This window comes from Aphelocoma coerulescens, chromosome 20 (assembly GCF_041296385.1).
Source record: "Aphelocoma coerulescens isolate FSJ_1873_10779 chromosome 20, UR_Acoe_1.0, whole genome shotgun sequence".
Taxonomy (NCBI): Eukaryota; Metazoa; Chordata; class Aves; order Passeriformes; family Corvidae; genus Aphelocoma; species Aphelocoma coerulescens.
In genome coordinates this window covers 6,783,968-6,799,533 of record NC_091033.1, presented here as the reverse complement: position 1 = coordinate 6,799,533, position 15,566 = coordinate 6,783,968, and the positions used below count along the sequence as shown (strand labels likewise).

Below are 15,566 nucleotides of genomic sequence, written 5' to 3'. Positions count from 1 at the left end.
GAACACTAAACAGGGCAGGCTAAATGTAAGTGGTTGCTCAGAATGTTCCAGACATGGTAATGGTCTGTGTAATTGGTTCTTGACAGCTAGGCTAAGGAGAGAAGTAAGTGAAGTTGTGGGAGGGGAATGAGCCCAAAGTCTCACATCAGTAGTGCCCTTGGAGCCTGCTCTTGTTTGGAGGGTGGAAGGCCTCCTTCCTGTGCCAAACAGAAGAACTGGATTTTTATTTTACTAATGTTTCGAGTTGAACCGTAATTTGATTTGAAGTAGGCCGTAGTAACAGTGTTTTACTGTTATATCCTGCTTTGGATGCAGTGCTTATTTGCTTTTAAAATATTTCTCAGCATCCATTTGTTAAAAGTGCCAAAGGAGTATCAATTCTGCGGGACCTCATTAATGAAGCAATGGACATCAAGCTGAAACGCCAAGAGGCACAACAGCGTGAACTCGATCAAGAGGATGAAGAAAATTCAGTGAGTATTTAATAGCAACAATGTGCAAAGTCCAAACTCTTGCTCCTTTCATAAGGCTTAACTGCTTTGGGTTTTGTTTTTGCAATATTTTGTCCAATTGCCAGTCGATTTGACTTAGTTCTGGAGTTTTCTATTTTATGACTGGATAACCCGATGTTTGGTCCCTGCTCAAGCTGTATTTGAGTGGGACAGAGGGCATGTGTGGGGTACTGTTCACCTTATAGTGTAGCTTGAGAGCTGGGATTGAGCAGGCCTACAAAGTACTGCATGCAGAAGACTTGATAACATTTTCCCAGTTGGATTAAATTATTTATGCAGTGGTGAGAATTTTTTCATTGTAGACTGCTCTCCTCGTTTGGAATAATAATATCATCTCTGATGTTCTGTGATACAAGTCTGTTGTGTTGTTTTACCATTGTGCTTTAGAACATCCCTTATAGAAACTTTCTTCTACACAAGAGCAACCGTCAGAAGCCTGAGGTGAGGGCACGGGAAGTGTTCAGGGCTTGCTGTGAATTTCGGTTCGGCTCTTTGTTTCAGTGGTTACAGCATGTGAATTTGGGAAGCATGATGAAAGCTGGTTTTTGAGCCTCTGCCTGCTTCAGCCTGAATAAATGAAATGGGCAACACAAGGCCTTGTGTGCCAGCCCTGTTCAGGGGTGACACTTGAACAGCATGGTCCATGGCATCTGTGCTGAACACGTTGTGCATCTGGTTTTGCAGTCTAGGACCGGATATTTATTCAGTGTGGAAGTAACTTTATTGGTCATGTTGCCATGATGTCAATTCTATGAGTACTGTCCCTACCCTGAGTTTTGTCTTTGCCATCCCTTCTTCATTTCTGACTGATCTGGGGTCACAATGCTGAGAGGTGATGTCTGTGTAGTGGAGTTGAGTCCTCTCTGTCGGTGTGTGTGTTTTCCTGAAGCTTCTCTACTCCGTGTCTGCTAGCAGAAAAGCTTCCCAAACACTTCTCAAGTGCTGTGGAAACTTCTGATGTAGTCCTTTGTTAAATGATGTGTAGCTAACAAATTTATTACTTCCTCTCACCCACTCAACTCCACACAAAATTACTTTTTCTCTATTAACATCTTGTGTGGTTTTCTCCTCTCTTGCTATTGGTTTTGAGGTTGGGAAGTAAATTTTACAGACAGTCTTGACACAACAGGTAAAACACTTGGAGCACTGGAATGTGGAGAAGTGAATTCTCTCTTTCCATGACATGGAGATGGAGTACTACAGCTTGATGTGCAATAGCTGTGTGTTTTCCCTCTAACACAGATCAGTAGGGCCATGGTCAGACATTCTGAGAACCAAACATGAGCATCTCATCTACTGTAAACCTAGAAAGGCCTTCAGTTCATGCAGTTGCATAGCTGGTCCACATTTCCAAGAAACCAAATGGATTGTGGGAATCTTGACCCTGTTCTTAATGAAATCCTAGTCACAGTACACACTTAGTGAAGCACACACCACCTGATGAAACTGCCACCTTTGGCTGACATAACTCTCTGCCAGGGAGTTGTTCTGCCATAATTGGTTTGAAGAGGTTGTATTTTCCTACAGGCAGTCTCTTAAGCCTTGGCAGCAGGAATTCCAATTTCTATTATTAGTCCCTTTAAACAAATGGAAAGATAAAAAGTAATTTTCATTGAAAAAAGTTACCAAACCTTGATAATTTATTTGAATCCTTTTTAAAGGTTTGCAAATGCAGTTCATTTTTCTTCAGTGCTGCGGAGGTTTATAATGAGTAAAATTGCCTAGATGTTAAAAATAGAAAAAAAGTAGGATGAGGGGGGTTTCTTTCCATGTGCCACATACTCTCCAGACTTAGACCTGGTGGTGTCAAGTAACTGGTGACTCCTCAGTGAGCTGTACCACTGGAGACAGTGGGTTAGGGTCAGCTCTCAGAACTGCCAGCATGAATAAAAACACTAACGACTGATTCAGTGTTCTAATCTACTCTTACGGACACTTCACCAGCTCAGAAATGAGATACAACTTGCACTGAGAAATCTCTGCTGATTATTTATCTGTTTTATTATTTATCATGCTGGCAGAAAAGTATTCATTAGTTTTCATTACCTGTTTGGAGATGACAGGGAGAGAACAAAGTGCATAAACCAAACATTGCTTCTGTGTGTGTCTGGAAAAAAACTCTGAATTAGTGTGACTTGCCAGTGTCCTTCAATACAGACATTCTTCATGGGACTTCACCACCAGTAAAACCTGTATTTGTGGCATGTTTGAACAGGAGGAGGATGAGACAGATTCGGGTACCATGGTACGGGCGAGTGGAGATGAAACTGGCACAATCAGAGCTGTGAACACCATGAGTGATGGAGCCAACACCATGATAGAACACGATGGCACCCTGGAGTCCCAGCTGGGCACAATGGTCATCAACACAGAGGAGGAAGAGGAGGAGGGCACCATGAAAAGTAAGAAAACATCTCTGACTTCTAGAATATTAAATCTTTGTGCGGGCTATGATATGTATTCCCAACCTGCTTTGATGTTTTTGGTAGATTATTGTATCTTTTGGTTTTAGGGAGCCAAAACTCTTAGGTCAGTGCCCTCTGGCAGCAGAGAAACCTTTCTAGGTCCAACTTTCAAGCCGTGCTTTGTAGTCATGCACGTGGTCTAGCTGATGTGCACAATTTCCACAGGCTTTTGTGTTAATCAAATAAGATCTGATTCTAGCTAGTAATCTTTTTTTTTTGTCAGTTCTTTTTTGCTGGTTCTGTATTTTTACACAGAATGTAGAGGGGGACTCTAACAAAGGGTTGATCACCAAATGTGTGTTGCTTTAGATGATGATGTGGCTGTAACCTGGCATCTGGAAGCAGTAAGTCTGTTTTAGGATTGATGCATCCAGTGAAGAGCCAGATTTATGAAATGACAAATATCTTGCAGGCTTCAAGCACGGCAGGACACACAGTGGGAGGGGTTGGCATCTCTCTAGACTGGTGTGTTTCTTTAGTGTTACTGTAATCACTGAGGGCGACCCAATGAGCTCTGTTGCTGTTTCAGACGTGCAAGTTGAAATCCGTTCTGCCCTAAAAGAGGAAAGCTTACTGAAGCTACAAGCCTTGTCAGAGAATGTAAGATTTAGAATTATGTGACTGATAGTCTATGGAAGACCTTACAGCTTGAGCTGGAAAAGGGTTGAAAATGTTTCTTTGATTAAAGAAATAGCAGGGAAAGCCTTCCTGGAAAAGTATGACTTCAAGAAAAGGAATCTTTTCTGAATTATGGATTCTCACAGAAATCTGTTCCCACTGGTTTGTTAACCTCACAGTTCTGAGGCAGAGGTAGCCAGGGATGACTCAACAGGCCAGCCTGAATGTTTGTTTGCTCAAGGACTGGGGAAAGTGCTGACTGGGGGCTCAGCAGTACTCAAATACGACCATCACACGCAAGCCTTGTTCTTTTGGCTTTGGCACTGCTTCCAAAGACTTCCTTGGCCATCTGATATCGAGCCTTTAGCTATTCTTCACAGGAGTTTGGAAAAATCCTTTCCTCAGGAATTTCTGTGTTGAAAGCTTCTTCCCTGTCAGGGCCCTTTGAAGCTTGTGGAACGATGCTGGGTTTGAGAGTGAAATTTCAGCAGAATCCCTTTAAAGATTTTTCCAAGCTTTGATAAACATGACTCAGCACATCAAAACCCAGAGGTGTCAGTCCGTGTAGGAGCTTGGGGCGACAAAGACGATGGTGGGGTGGAACAAGGTCGATCTAGCAAGGAGATGGATGGATGCTTAGAGTAGCTAAAATGTTATCCAAAGAAAGGGACATTTCAACAGTATTAAATAAACCTGGTGAAGCTGCAGTTTCTTTATGAGCAGACAGCACTGATAGTTTCTCATCATCAGTGTGTATTGTTCCATTTCATGGCTCACAATACAAGAGGTTTTGCTGTCTGGTGCTCCTGCACTGCCAGCACCGTGTAAGTAAAGCACCTCTTGAGTTTATCTTCTGTGTTTGACATGTGCTTATCTTCTCGCTCTCTTTTTAAGACTGCACTGCTTGTAACTCAAAAGCACCTCGTGCTGCCTGTGAAGTGGTGTTCAGAGGCTCGAGGAGATGCCTTTGATAGTATCTCCTTTGCAAGGGCACGCTCTGGTTTTGAGCAGAAGGAGTTCCGAGGATGCAGCGGTGCCTTTAGCACAGGGCAGTCTCTTCCCTCAAGAGGGAGCTCCACAACAAGCTCCGACACTCGAGATCTCCATCATTGGAAAGTGGAGTTTTTATCTTAAACCCTCCTTCAGGCTTTTTTAAAAACTCCGTGTTCTTCAGCTGCTGCTGTGCAAGGTGTTCTCAGCTGGGGGTGTGGCAGAGGGGCTGGAGGAGGCATTTGGAGGTCCTGGCTCCAGGTGGGGGCTGACACAGGGACCACTTCCATGCCCGTGGGCTTCACACAGGGATGCCCAGTGAACCCACTCTCTGCTACAGGTTATGCTGCATTTTGACTGCTTGTAGCTTCATTCCAGCAAATCTGATGTTAATGAAGATAATATTTCGTTAACACCTTTTTCTCCTCCTTGCTTGGTAGTGTAGCTCTGAAATGCTGGCTGCTGCATAGAGCAGTTCCCAGTTTTTTGGGGGGGATGCTAGGCAGTGTCTCTGAGCAGCTTCCCCCTCATGAGAATTGCCTGCAGCTCTGTTTTTCAGCTTTCCATTTACATATTCATAACATTCAGTTAAATGGATTTAGCCCTAAAGCTCATCAGCCTGCTGCAGAACCCTCTGGAGCAAGTGGTTTTTTGTAATCTTAAATATAAATATAATAATGCTGTTGGGGAATAACAGAGTTTGAAGGAGCTTCATTGATTCGTATTTTTAAAGACATCTATATATTTTTTTGGCAGTTTGTGTTATGACTCACAATAGAACCTATTTTTAAGTCAATAAAAAACTTCTGGGTTTTTTTTACATGGCATTACAGCTTCCCTAGGTGTCCTGGGCTTCTTAACTGCAGGTTTCTGCAGTTGTGTTCTAGCCCTCCTTTCTAATTAAGAAAAATAAATCTGTGTCTTAACTCGTTTTGTGTTTGGTTGTATTTATTTTTAATGTAAAAAGTGTTTAAAGCATCATGTTTCAATGTTTTATAGATAGGATTGTCTTAGAAATCTCTAGCATACAACTTGCAGTAGCCTTGAAAGTGGAAACAGCTTCCAGTAGACTTGAAAGTGATTGTTGCATAAATCAATTTGTGTCTTCTTAGGCTCAGAGGAATCTTAAATTCCAGTATTTTACATTGTAGGGGAAGTTTTGTTTTGCGGTCAATTGAGCTGTAATTGTGTTTGCTTAAAATCTTTCATTTGCTTGGCTTTATTCTGGGCACTCAATATAAATAGTCAGGCAGCATTAAAAATGTCACTGTGACATTCTGTTACACATTCTGAAAGCACTCAAGTGATTGCCTGAGACCGCAGATTCTAAATTGTGCTGCGACACATTTTACTTCTAAATCGATTGCTGAAAGATTACTTATGGATTGCAGTTAAACTATTCCAGGAAAACTTTAAATGTAGCTGGAGAACTATAGATGAGCAATGGTTTGTAATGACAGACATTTCCATTGTGCTCGACAGCTGGAATAACTTTGGAGCTGTTAATATGTCTGGAAGTGTCCTTTTTTAATTTTTCTATGAGAGAATATATAGTGCTAGTAAACAGGGCAGCATTTTTCACTCTTCATGCTTTTTCTTTTTCTGCTTTACTTGCTGTATTTGTTTAGATAGTGGAATCTTGGCATGAATTTGTCTCTTTGATTTAAAGAGTGGAACATAATTTTATAATAATGTTGCCTTCCTTGAGCACTGCAATATGATCAGATCCAAGTGAAATTGGATCTAGTTTGTCTGGTACTAGAGTCTGCCCTATTTTCTCTGTTAAAATACGTCTTGCTTGTTTAAACATCAAATAATTGGTGAATTATATTGGAGAGTGCAGAACTGCCAGCAGTAGTGTGAGTTGGGCTGTCTGGTCTTTGGGTTGAGATGAATGAGGAATCTGGAGACAGGGGAAGGATTGTGGGTGTGGGTTTTTTGTTCGTGTGGCACACACTCAGTACAGTGTCTGGTGCAGGGGTAGACCAGAAGCTTTAATAACACTGTTGTCTCTACCTTGGTCATGTAATGTGCTGGTAAAAATTCTTTAGAGTTTGTAAATGTTTAAAATAAAAAACTTCAGGCTTCATTCTTACACAGTTAGGGGGTTGTTGTGCTTTTGCCATGCCCACACTGCTAAGCATGGTTGTGTAATTTTAAAAAAGTATTTCCCCTTTTGAGGGGGAATTGGGCTTCATTAGCAAATTAAATGAGCTAAGATGCAAACTTGGCAATTTCCTTATTTGAAAAATGATTCAGAGTAAGCTTGTCATCTTGGTGGCTGTGTGAGACATCCAGTGGGTGACACTTAAACCTAAGCCAGAGAAATGTTTCTGCCAAGGCTCGGGAAGCATTTTTTCCCCATGAATTAACCTGAGATTTTTCACGTAAAGCAATGACTGTAAAAGCTGCAGCGTGAGCAGCAGAATGAGTATGGGTGGCAGAAGGATTATGTGATTGCATTAATATTGTAATTGACTAAGGTATTACTGGGGTATAGCTGAGGTAGCCATAGTTGATATCATCATCTGTCCAGAAAAGTGCAGTGGCACGTTATCCAAATTGCTCATGCAGCTACTGTGGAGAATAACTCCATGTCCTGTCAGGATTTACATCATGTGTGCGTCAAAGATATTGGCCAAAGGTGCTTGTTTTGCCTCTGGTTTTCTCCATAGACAATAATAGCTCTTTGCAGCAGCTTCCCACTCTTAGTGTTATTAATGTCCAGTGGTACAGTTCTGTGTTTAAAGCAAATTGGTCCATTTAGCCATAATTGAACCATAAAACACTCTCAGCATTATGCATTTAAATAACATGCTGCTTATACAAACTCCTACATTGATTAAATTGTTCTCGAACTGTAAGAATCATCCTGCTGCCACTCTTGGGGTGTGGAGAATACAAATCTTCACAGAGAAGTGTTCCTGTTGCTTTTTGACCTCAAATAGCAGCCTTGCTGGCAAGCTTGACATAAGCAGTGGCCAGTAAAATTTGTTGAGGAGTATGAAGCTGTGTGAACATGCAGACAGCATTTCTGAGGGATGGGAGGAGTTGTGTGTGCTGTCATTTTGTTGTAGAGTTTTTGTTGTGTTTTGTTTTTCCTTTTGAATACTGGCCCTAGTAATTGAAATAGTGGCTCCGTGCAGGCTGAAGCATGAAGAGAAGTTAAGTCCAGGATCCAAGTGGGATGCTTGTCCACCTTTGGTTGTCCTGCATATTTGACAAAGCTTCAATGCTAAGACAAAGTTCATTATCTGTTTATATTTTCAGTGATACTGAAATTGGAGAAATGATGTATGTGTTCAATAGAGTTACTTTTGCTGGTGTTAGCAACTTATTGTTGGGCACTCCTGTATTTGGTGTGGTGGGGGATAGAAAGTAGGGATTTTTTATTTTTTTCCTGGACAGAAGCATTTTTCTTGGAGAAGATGGGAGGTGTGACTAACAGGGTCCTGAGCACTGTACAAGAGGCAGTGTGCTTCAGGAGACTCAACCAAGAGACAGAGTAGTAGTAAATCACTAAGTAAGTACATCTCTGTCCCATGCACATTCGTGCATTTGCACATCCAGGCAAACTGGAGCCTACCTGTCTCTTCTAAGAATAAACTCACTCCCTACTGGATCAAAATAAACCCTGGAGAAAGCCTTACTCCTGAGCAGGAATAAGAAAAAGTGTAAACTCTTAAATTCCTTCATTGCAGAAGTTCAAAACCAAATTTGTTTTTACCAGCAGATTTTCAAGCTTTGGGGGAAAGAAATGTTCATTGCAGTGTTGTTTTCTGTTCTCTCTAGATAAGCAAATGAGTTTCTGGCTTATGAATAGAAAGGGAGTTGGGAAGTGCTTACTTGGTTCTGTGCCATCTGGGGAGCCTGAGCTGTTACCCACAGGTGCTGGATGTGAAGACTACATCCCTGCTGATGAGGTTGTTTCTCGTGTAGATTTATCAGGAGCTGAGCCAGAGGATGCAGAATAGGAAATGTTCACTTCTTTCTCGATGCACCTTCACATCTCCCTGCCTGTCACATGCTGTGGCTGCTGGACTAAATTAGCAATTCAAGCTAATGAGGTGAAAGACATGAGGTGTCCACTGAAAATCTGTGATGGAGGAAGAAAGCTGCTCTATATTTATAATCATGTCTGAGATTTAAAGCAAAAGAGATATAAAAGGAGATAGCCTGGTCTTAAGCACCTTCAATTACTGTGAGGATTCCCTCCCCTATTTTTGGAAGGGTTCTCACTAGAAATGTTACAGCTTTGGGTGTGTTGATGCTCTTCTCCTTAGATGTCTTTCACACCTTATTCATTAAGAGATTTAGGTTGATTCTTATGTTCATTTAGGGGTTTCTTATTAATAGCAGAACCTGTTGGGAGTGTTTTGCTTTGATTTAATTTGAGATAGGCCATAATTATGGGGAGATTTGTCCTCATAAAGAGATAAAAAGTGTTACGTGTTCTGCTTTTAATATGAGGAAATTTCAGCTCCTCTTGCCATGGGATGAACTTATTAATGATGGAGCAATTTTTGCTCTGGTTGAATAATTTGACATCTCTCTGCTCTGCTGCTTAAAATGACTCAGTCCTCTTCAGACTGTACAAATTATGCTGTCCAGCTGCTAAAGTTCATCTGTGATCTCTAAAAAATAGCCTGAAGCAAGTAAAACTGCAGTTCCATTTGAAATTTAATATTAATGAAGCATTGCTTACACATGACCATCAGGCACTTTTTTGTGCATCCTAAATATCTATTTTCAGTCTTAAAGTTACATAATTGAATATAAAGCAGCAGCAGCTTACTGAGGCTAGTGAGGACTAAGGCTTTGTAGAGATTGCAGCCTCTGAATTTTTGACAAATACACATACATGTACCAAGGATCACATTCTAGTTCAAAATCCCTAATGTAGTAATTGATTGCTTCATTGTTGTTGATTTATGTCAGGTTCATAGTAAATTAATTTGTAGCATTATCTCCTGACTGTTCCCAGCCATAACTCCGGCTCCAATTTTTGTGGTATGGGGAGGATATCTGATCATTGTGACTTCAAGAACAGGTATTTAAGTATTAACTGTATAAACTGGCTTGAGTGAAGTGCACAAAAAATGTGTTCCTGAGGTTATCTTACTGTCCCTCTCATGGCAAGCTTTGTAACTCCAGAATATTCACCCTAGGTAGACCTTAGCAATCCCTTTCAAGAGGAAAGAATAATAAAACAAGGATTCTTCTGATGTCAAGTTTGAGTAGAGAAGAATAATTTTAGAGAAAAGCAGAAATTTTAGTTTCATTGCTCAGCAAGCCTGTTCAGCTAGATAGAAGGACTTTGTAAATCTCCCTTTCTTTTTGAAAGCATCCTTTGAAGCTTGTGAGCTTCTGAAAATTTTCAATTGTAAGAGCTAATTTGACAAAATCAACGAAATGAGTCTTTTGATTTCTGGGGCTAGATGATAGCAAATGATGTGGTTTCATGGATATTCTTTGCTGCTGGGAATGAAAAGTAAATGTCTTGCTGGTTTGATTGATTGGGCTGTTTCTTCTTTATCATTCTCCTTTCTCTGCAGCATCATATGGAAATGCAAATGACTTGGAGGCTCTCCACACCTTCTTTGTCATCTTTTGCTCCATGTGAGGTGCTCTGTATGCTGCAGTCAGCCCCTAAGACTGACCTGTTCCATTTCCTCAGCTATTCAGACAGGTGACATTTTTTGGAAAGGAGCAGATTGTTCAGTTTTTTCCTTGCACCTTGCCCTTGCTGTAGCCTGGCAGGGGAGAGGATCCAGTGCTGGCTTCTTGCAGAGCCCTGCCTGTACCTGTCAGTTGTCTTTTGTCTTGTCTGGGCTGTTTGTGCTTGGAGAGGGACTGTCCCAGCTTGCACACGACCCTGTGCAGTTGGACATGGCTTTCCAGTGCTGAAGGGTACTACAGAATTCAAAGTTTACAGAGGTATTTGTTGTGCCCAACTTATAGCATTCTCTACCTTTGGACCCCCTAGTTTCACCCCTTTTTCTGTCCTCAGACACAGCAGTACTGAGGTTTTTACACTTTTTAAACATGACTTTAAAACCAGGTAACACCCTTGAGTTTTCCATGGGGGGCTTCTCCTTTTCACAGGACTCAGGCTGAGCTCAGAGCAGCCCTCCCAGTGCCTATGGCTCTGCACAGCCACTCTGAACCTGCAATTCTGCAGTCAGTTGGACCAGCCCCAGCAGAGCTGTGGTGTTCCATTTGTGTAATTAATATAGCTCCTAAAAGATGACTGCGTATCTAAATGATAGACCTTTAATGGCTCCAGGGAGCTCTCATGGCTCATCTTCATAAGCAACTCTTTAGATTCCAAAATAGATGCAACAGTGAAGCCCTTCTTGTCACCACAGGGTGACCTTCTCATAAAAGGCTCTTCTCTACCACAGTTGTGATCTCACTTTCTGTCAAATGTTCATATTTTAGCCTAACCCTATAAAATTAGGAAGTTAAATGCTTTTTGGCACAGACACGTTTGGTGCGGTGTCATCTCTCAGCAGCATCTGTTTCTGCAAATAGCAGGGATCGATTTTTGTCTTCGGCTGCCTGTTACCAAAATTTTAAAGATATAGTAGTGTGGCTCTTGTGTTGAATTAATAGCAGGTCATCTTTGGAAAGATGACACTGCTGTTAAGTGCTAAGACTGATGAAAAGAAATTCAGTCGTGCTGGGATGATAATTGATTTGGTGTAATGTCTTTCTGTCTCTGGGAGCATTTCTGTCCGTCTTGCTGCATCCACACCCCTACAGAGATCATAGCAGCAACTAAAATTTCAGATATCTTAGATTGGCATCACAGTTACTTCTCCTTTTATATTACCCTCTTTTTTTTTTCCCCATTTTCTTTGTCAGTTAGCAATCTCTGCTTTATATCAGCTAAAAAACAAAGCAACACTAAGATGCAGTGTTATATGTTGATGAGTGGAAATGTACTTAAGTTGGTGACTAAATGTGCTTAAATTGGTGACTAAATGTACTTAAATTGATGACTAAATGTACTTAAATTGATGACTAAATGTTGCTTGTGTTTGCAAGGCCTGAGGTGACTGCAGGGTTAGAGGTGTCTGATGGTGGCTGTGAAGAGCGTGTGCCACAAAAGCACTTGGGTGGGCAGGGAGCTCTGGCACTCATCAGTCTGATGCCCTGTGTGGAATTGTCCCTGGAATGGGACAACTACAATGTCAGATCTGGTTGCTCGAGGCCTTGCAAAGTCACTCCAGTCCCATTCTGTTGCACAACCGTCCCTGTTGTGAAACTTTCTTCCTTGTGTTCAGCCAAGTCACCCTTTGCTGCAGTTCAATTCCCCTCCTCCTCTCACTGGGAGAGTGAGGAGGTCACACAAAAAGTTCATTGTCCTGCACTTCAGGAGAGCAGATTTTGGCCTCTTCAGGAATAAGCTTGGTAGAGTATCATGGGATAAAGTTGTGGAGGGAAAAGAGGCCCAAAAAAGCTGGTTCATATCCAAGGCTAACTTCCTCCAAGCTCAGGAGCAATGCATCCTGACAAAGGGAAAGGCAGGCAGAAGTGCAAAAATGAGACCTGCATGGATGAACAAGGGACTCCTGGAAAAACTCAGCCACAAAAAGGAAGTGTACAGAGGGTAGAAACAAAGACAGGTAGCCTGGGAGAAATACAAAGAGATTGTCCGAGCCAGGGGTCAGGTCAGGAAAGCTAAAACCCTGATAGAATTAAATATGGCCAGGGACATCAAGGGCAGCAAGAAAATCTTCTATAGGTACATTATTTTCCCTGTTCTTCCTTTTATCACTGACAACACTGAGCTGTGTGGTGCAGTTGACATGCTGGAGGGAAGGGATGCCATCCGGAGGGACCTGGGCACACCGGAGAGGTGGGACTCTGCAAATCTCTTCTGCCAAGTGCAAATGCTGCAGTTCTTGGTAAAACACAAGATGTGAGGAAATGAGCATGATTATTTTAACTGACACTCTGAATTAAGCTCTGTTTTGAGTGAACAGTTTTTTAAAATGTAAATAGAAAAGAACTGAATAAGCCAATGTCACTGGAGTGAAACATTTGCTTTAACAGTCTCCTCTGCTGCAAACAGTCATCTTCAAAACAGAATACAAGCATGATGTAGATTTTCTTCTTTTTTTCCCCCTAGGAAGGCTGAATTACTGAGACCCAGGCTGGATGTCAGTGAGCTGTGTATAGATTAGCCTGGTTAGTTATGAATTCCTCTCTTTCTACAAAATTAGTTGGTGTTAAACATTGCCATGATTGTCCATAGTAACTTACCTCCTGCTTCAAGCAGGCTGAGCTGCAGCAGAGTACAAGGGGCGTGTTTACTTCATTCTAAATAAATGTTTTATCACTCAGCAGTAATTGGATTGTGATTGTATTTCAGTAATTATTCCCAACAGCAAATCTGTTCTCCAGTTCGCAGACGTGTTCCCTGCCTGACCTTCACGCTGCTGGTCTGAAGGTGTCTTTCTTGATCTAATTATGTATGATGAGATTTTTAGTTTTGCTTTTTTAAAAAGGGGAACTGCTGCCAGGGGTATAATAATTTGTCTTTGCTCCAGTTATCGTGGTGCAAAAGTATCAGCACTTCAGTTCATGCTTGAGCTTTTAGCTGGCCCTGGAGAGACAGAACAATGCAGAGCTTTTTCAAAATGCATCATGACATTTAGGGCTGTGCAGAATCACACTTCTCTGAGCATCACAACCCAAATATCCTGCCAAGATTTCTCATACTTTGTAGAAATTTGTTCTGTATTTAACATGAGTATAGACAAATAATTTCCTGGAGTATCTTGTAGGTGACCAAGGAATTCATCCACTTCTCTGAGGATCAGGCAGAGTCTGCCAGTGAAGTTCTGGATCACTGGCTGGCAATTTTATATGCAAGAATAATATTCTGTGATTAAATCCTAATGAGTTTCCAGAGCAGCTAATATTTTTTCAAGAGGAAAGCTCTGCTGAGTGTCCTTAGAGGGGACTGTTTTGTGACAGCTTGCCTTCTGTACAGACTCTTGTGGGAGACTCTCTGCATTACACAGACCCTGCCAACCCATCACAGGACATCCCCTGTGTGCTTGTTTGAAGCTCTCAACTCTTGGTTGGTTGCCTGCCTGACAGATTATATTTATTTCAAATGTATGGCACTCAGCACTGAGCTTATTTCCGCAGTCCAGACTTAGGCTGTTCTGATGCCATTTGCTGTTAACTCCAGTCCTCATCCTGCTTTCTGAAAATGATGGTTTCTGCATCACCTAAAACATATGTTCCAAGTATGAGTAACTTATTCTAGAGAACCTTGTGTTACAGAACAAAACCATTTAGTAAGTTCCAGTGCTTGCTTCCAGGATGCTTACAGGTTTTGGGGGAGCATTTCATCATCAAGAGCAGTGCAGTGGCATTAAGCTGTGAGCTGCATCTGCAGCTCTCATGGTCCTGTGCTGCAGCCCTGTTAAAGCATGTTTGCTGTACAAGCCTGCCTCTTTGTTTGGATTGGGACTCTTCTCAAGGAATTGGCTGTGCTGTAGCTCAGGACAGGCCAGTTTAAGTGTGCAGAGCCTGGGCACCGTCTGGTGCTGGATTTGTTGCACTACTGAGGAAACCTTGTCTTGGAGATGCTGGAAGCCTTGTAACCTTGACTTGCTGTGAAGTTAAATTTCATGTTTTCTTCCTGTGTTGGCTTTTTTTGCTGTCTGTGTTAGGAATCAGCATCTCCATCCTCTCACATTTCATCACTTCCTTCCTTGTTGTGCTGTCATCACCCTGCAAATGAAGCCACCTCCCGTTTCTTATTACCCCAAGTTTCTTAATTACAGCCTAGAATGGAATGGTTAATCTATGTATCTGGCTTGTTTGAGTCTAAATCTAAGCCTTTCTTCCACTAAGGAAGTCGGTTCAGAAGAACTAATTTGTAAAAAGAAAACTGGGGCAGTAAACTTGAACACCTACTGACTATTTATAAAAAGAAGAAAAAAGAAGTTTTGCAAGCTAAATAAGCTTTTCTACTCAAACAATATAGAAACTTGACCACTTCTACCCAAGGCAGATTGTGTGGTATTTGTAAGGTGTTTGTGGTCTTTGAAAGCCTCATTTCTGTGCTGTTCTGATCACAAATATAAAGGTGAGTTTCTGCTTGTAAAACAGCACTGTTTATTTTTGAAGCTTGCTTATTTTGCAGTGCATGGACCCTGGCTGGGATGAAAAATCCCAGCCTGTCTCGGCAGCAGCTGTTCAGTTCTGGCATTCAGTGCATGCAGCTGGTTACCTGGAGTGTGCTGTCAGCGATGGATTGCAGGTCTAGAGGCCAAGGCCTCCAGCATTGTAATCACTTCTGTGGTGGGCTTTAAGCTTTCCTTCTCCACTTTTCTCACTGTGCAGTCAGTTTTATGATGGAAAAGCTGCTGAAAAATAGTATTTTAGCAAGTACTTTAGCAGTACTATGTGATTTAGTGTGTGCTAAAAAAAATAAAATCACTTTTGGGCATGATGTAGGGCTGTATAACCGAAACTGTATTTTTCAAAACAACTATTGTTTTATTATTTTTAATATTTCCAGGGAGGGATGAAACGATGCAGCCAGCCAGACCATCATTCCTTGAATACTTTGAACAGAAGGAGAAGGAGAATCAAATCAATAGCTTTGGGAAGAATGTGTCTGGCCAGACAAAAAATTCATCTGATTGGAAAGTACCACAGGATGGAGACTACGAATTTGTAAGTCTATACTTTGAAATTCAATCAATGTGACAATCTTTAAGAATTTTAGTCAGCTGCCATGAGATTATTTCTTGTTTTGACAGACTAATGGAAACTTAAGGAGGTTTGCTAATGCATTTGGATGGGGCATTTTGAAAAACTCGTTTTCTTTATGTATTTCTCAGTAATCATAGCCAGTCATTATCTGTAAACGTTCCTTGTTTAAAAGCAAACAAAGGAACAAAAAAGCCTGAGGACATGAAGGTATAAAGTGTCTTGCTTTAGTTCCCCA

The 15,566-nt window shown here is 41.5% G+C and overlaps 1 protein-coding gene across 4 annotated transcripts in view; it reads left to right on the top strand.

The window, feature by feature from the left end:
• Positions 1-15,566, top strand: part of STK4 (serine/threonine kinase 4) — a 46,389-nt gene that overhangs the window by 7,952 nt on the left and 22,871 nt on the right. For all 4 annotated transcript variants that reach the window (XM_069034146.1, XM_069034145.1, XM_069034147.1 and 1 more), the window contains exons 8-10: positions 345-473; positions 2,728-2,914; positions 15,135-15,292. In XM_069034146.1, coding sequence (XP_068890247.1) covers positions 345-473; positions 2,728-2,914; positions 15,135-15,292 — 474 coding nt within the window. The remainder of the gene's footprint in view (positions 1-344; positions 474-2,727; positions 2,915-15,134; positions 15,293-15,566) is intronic.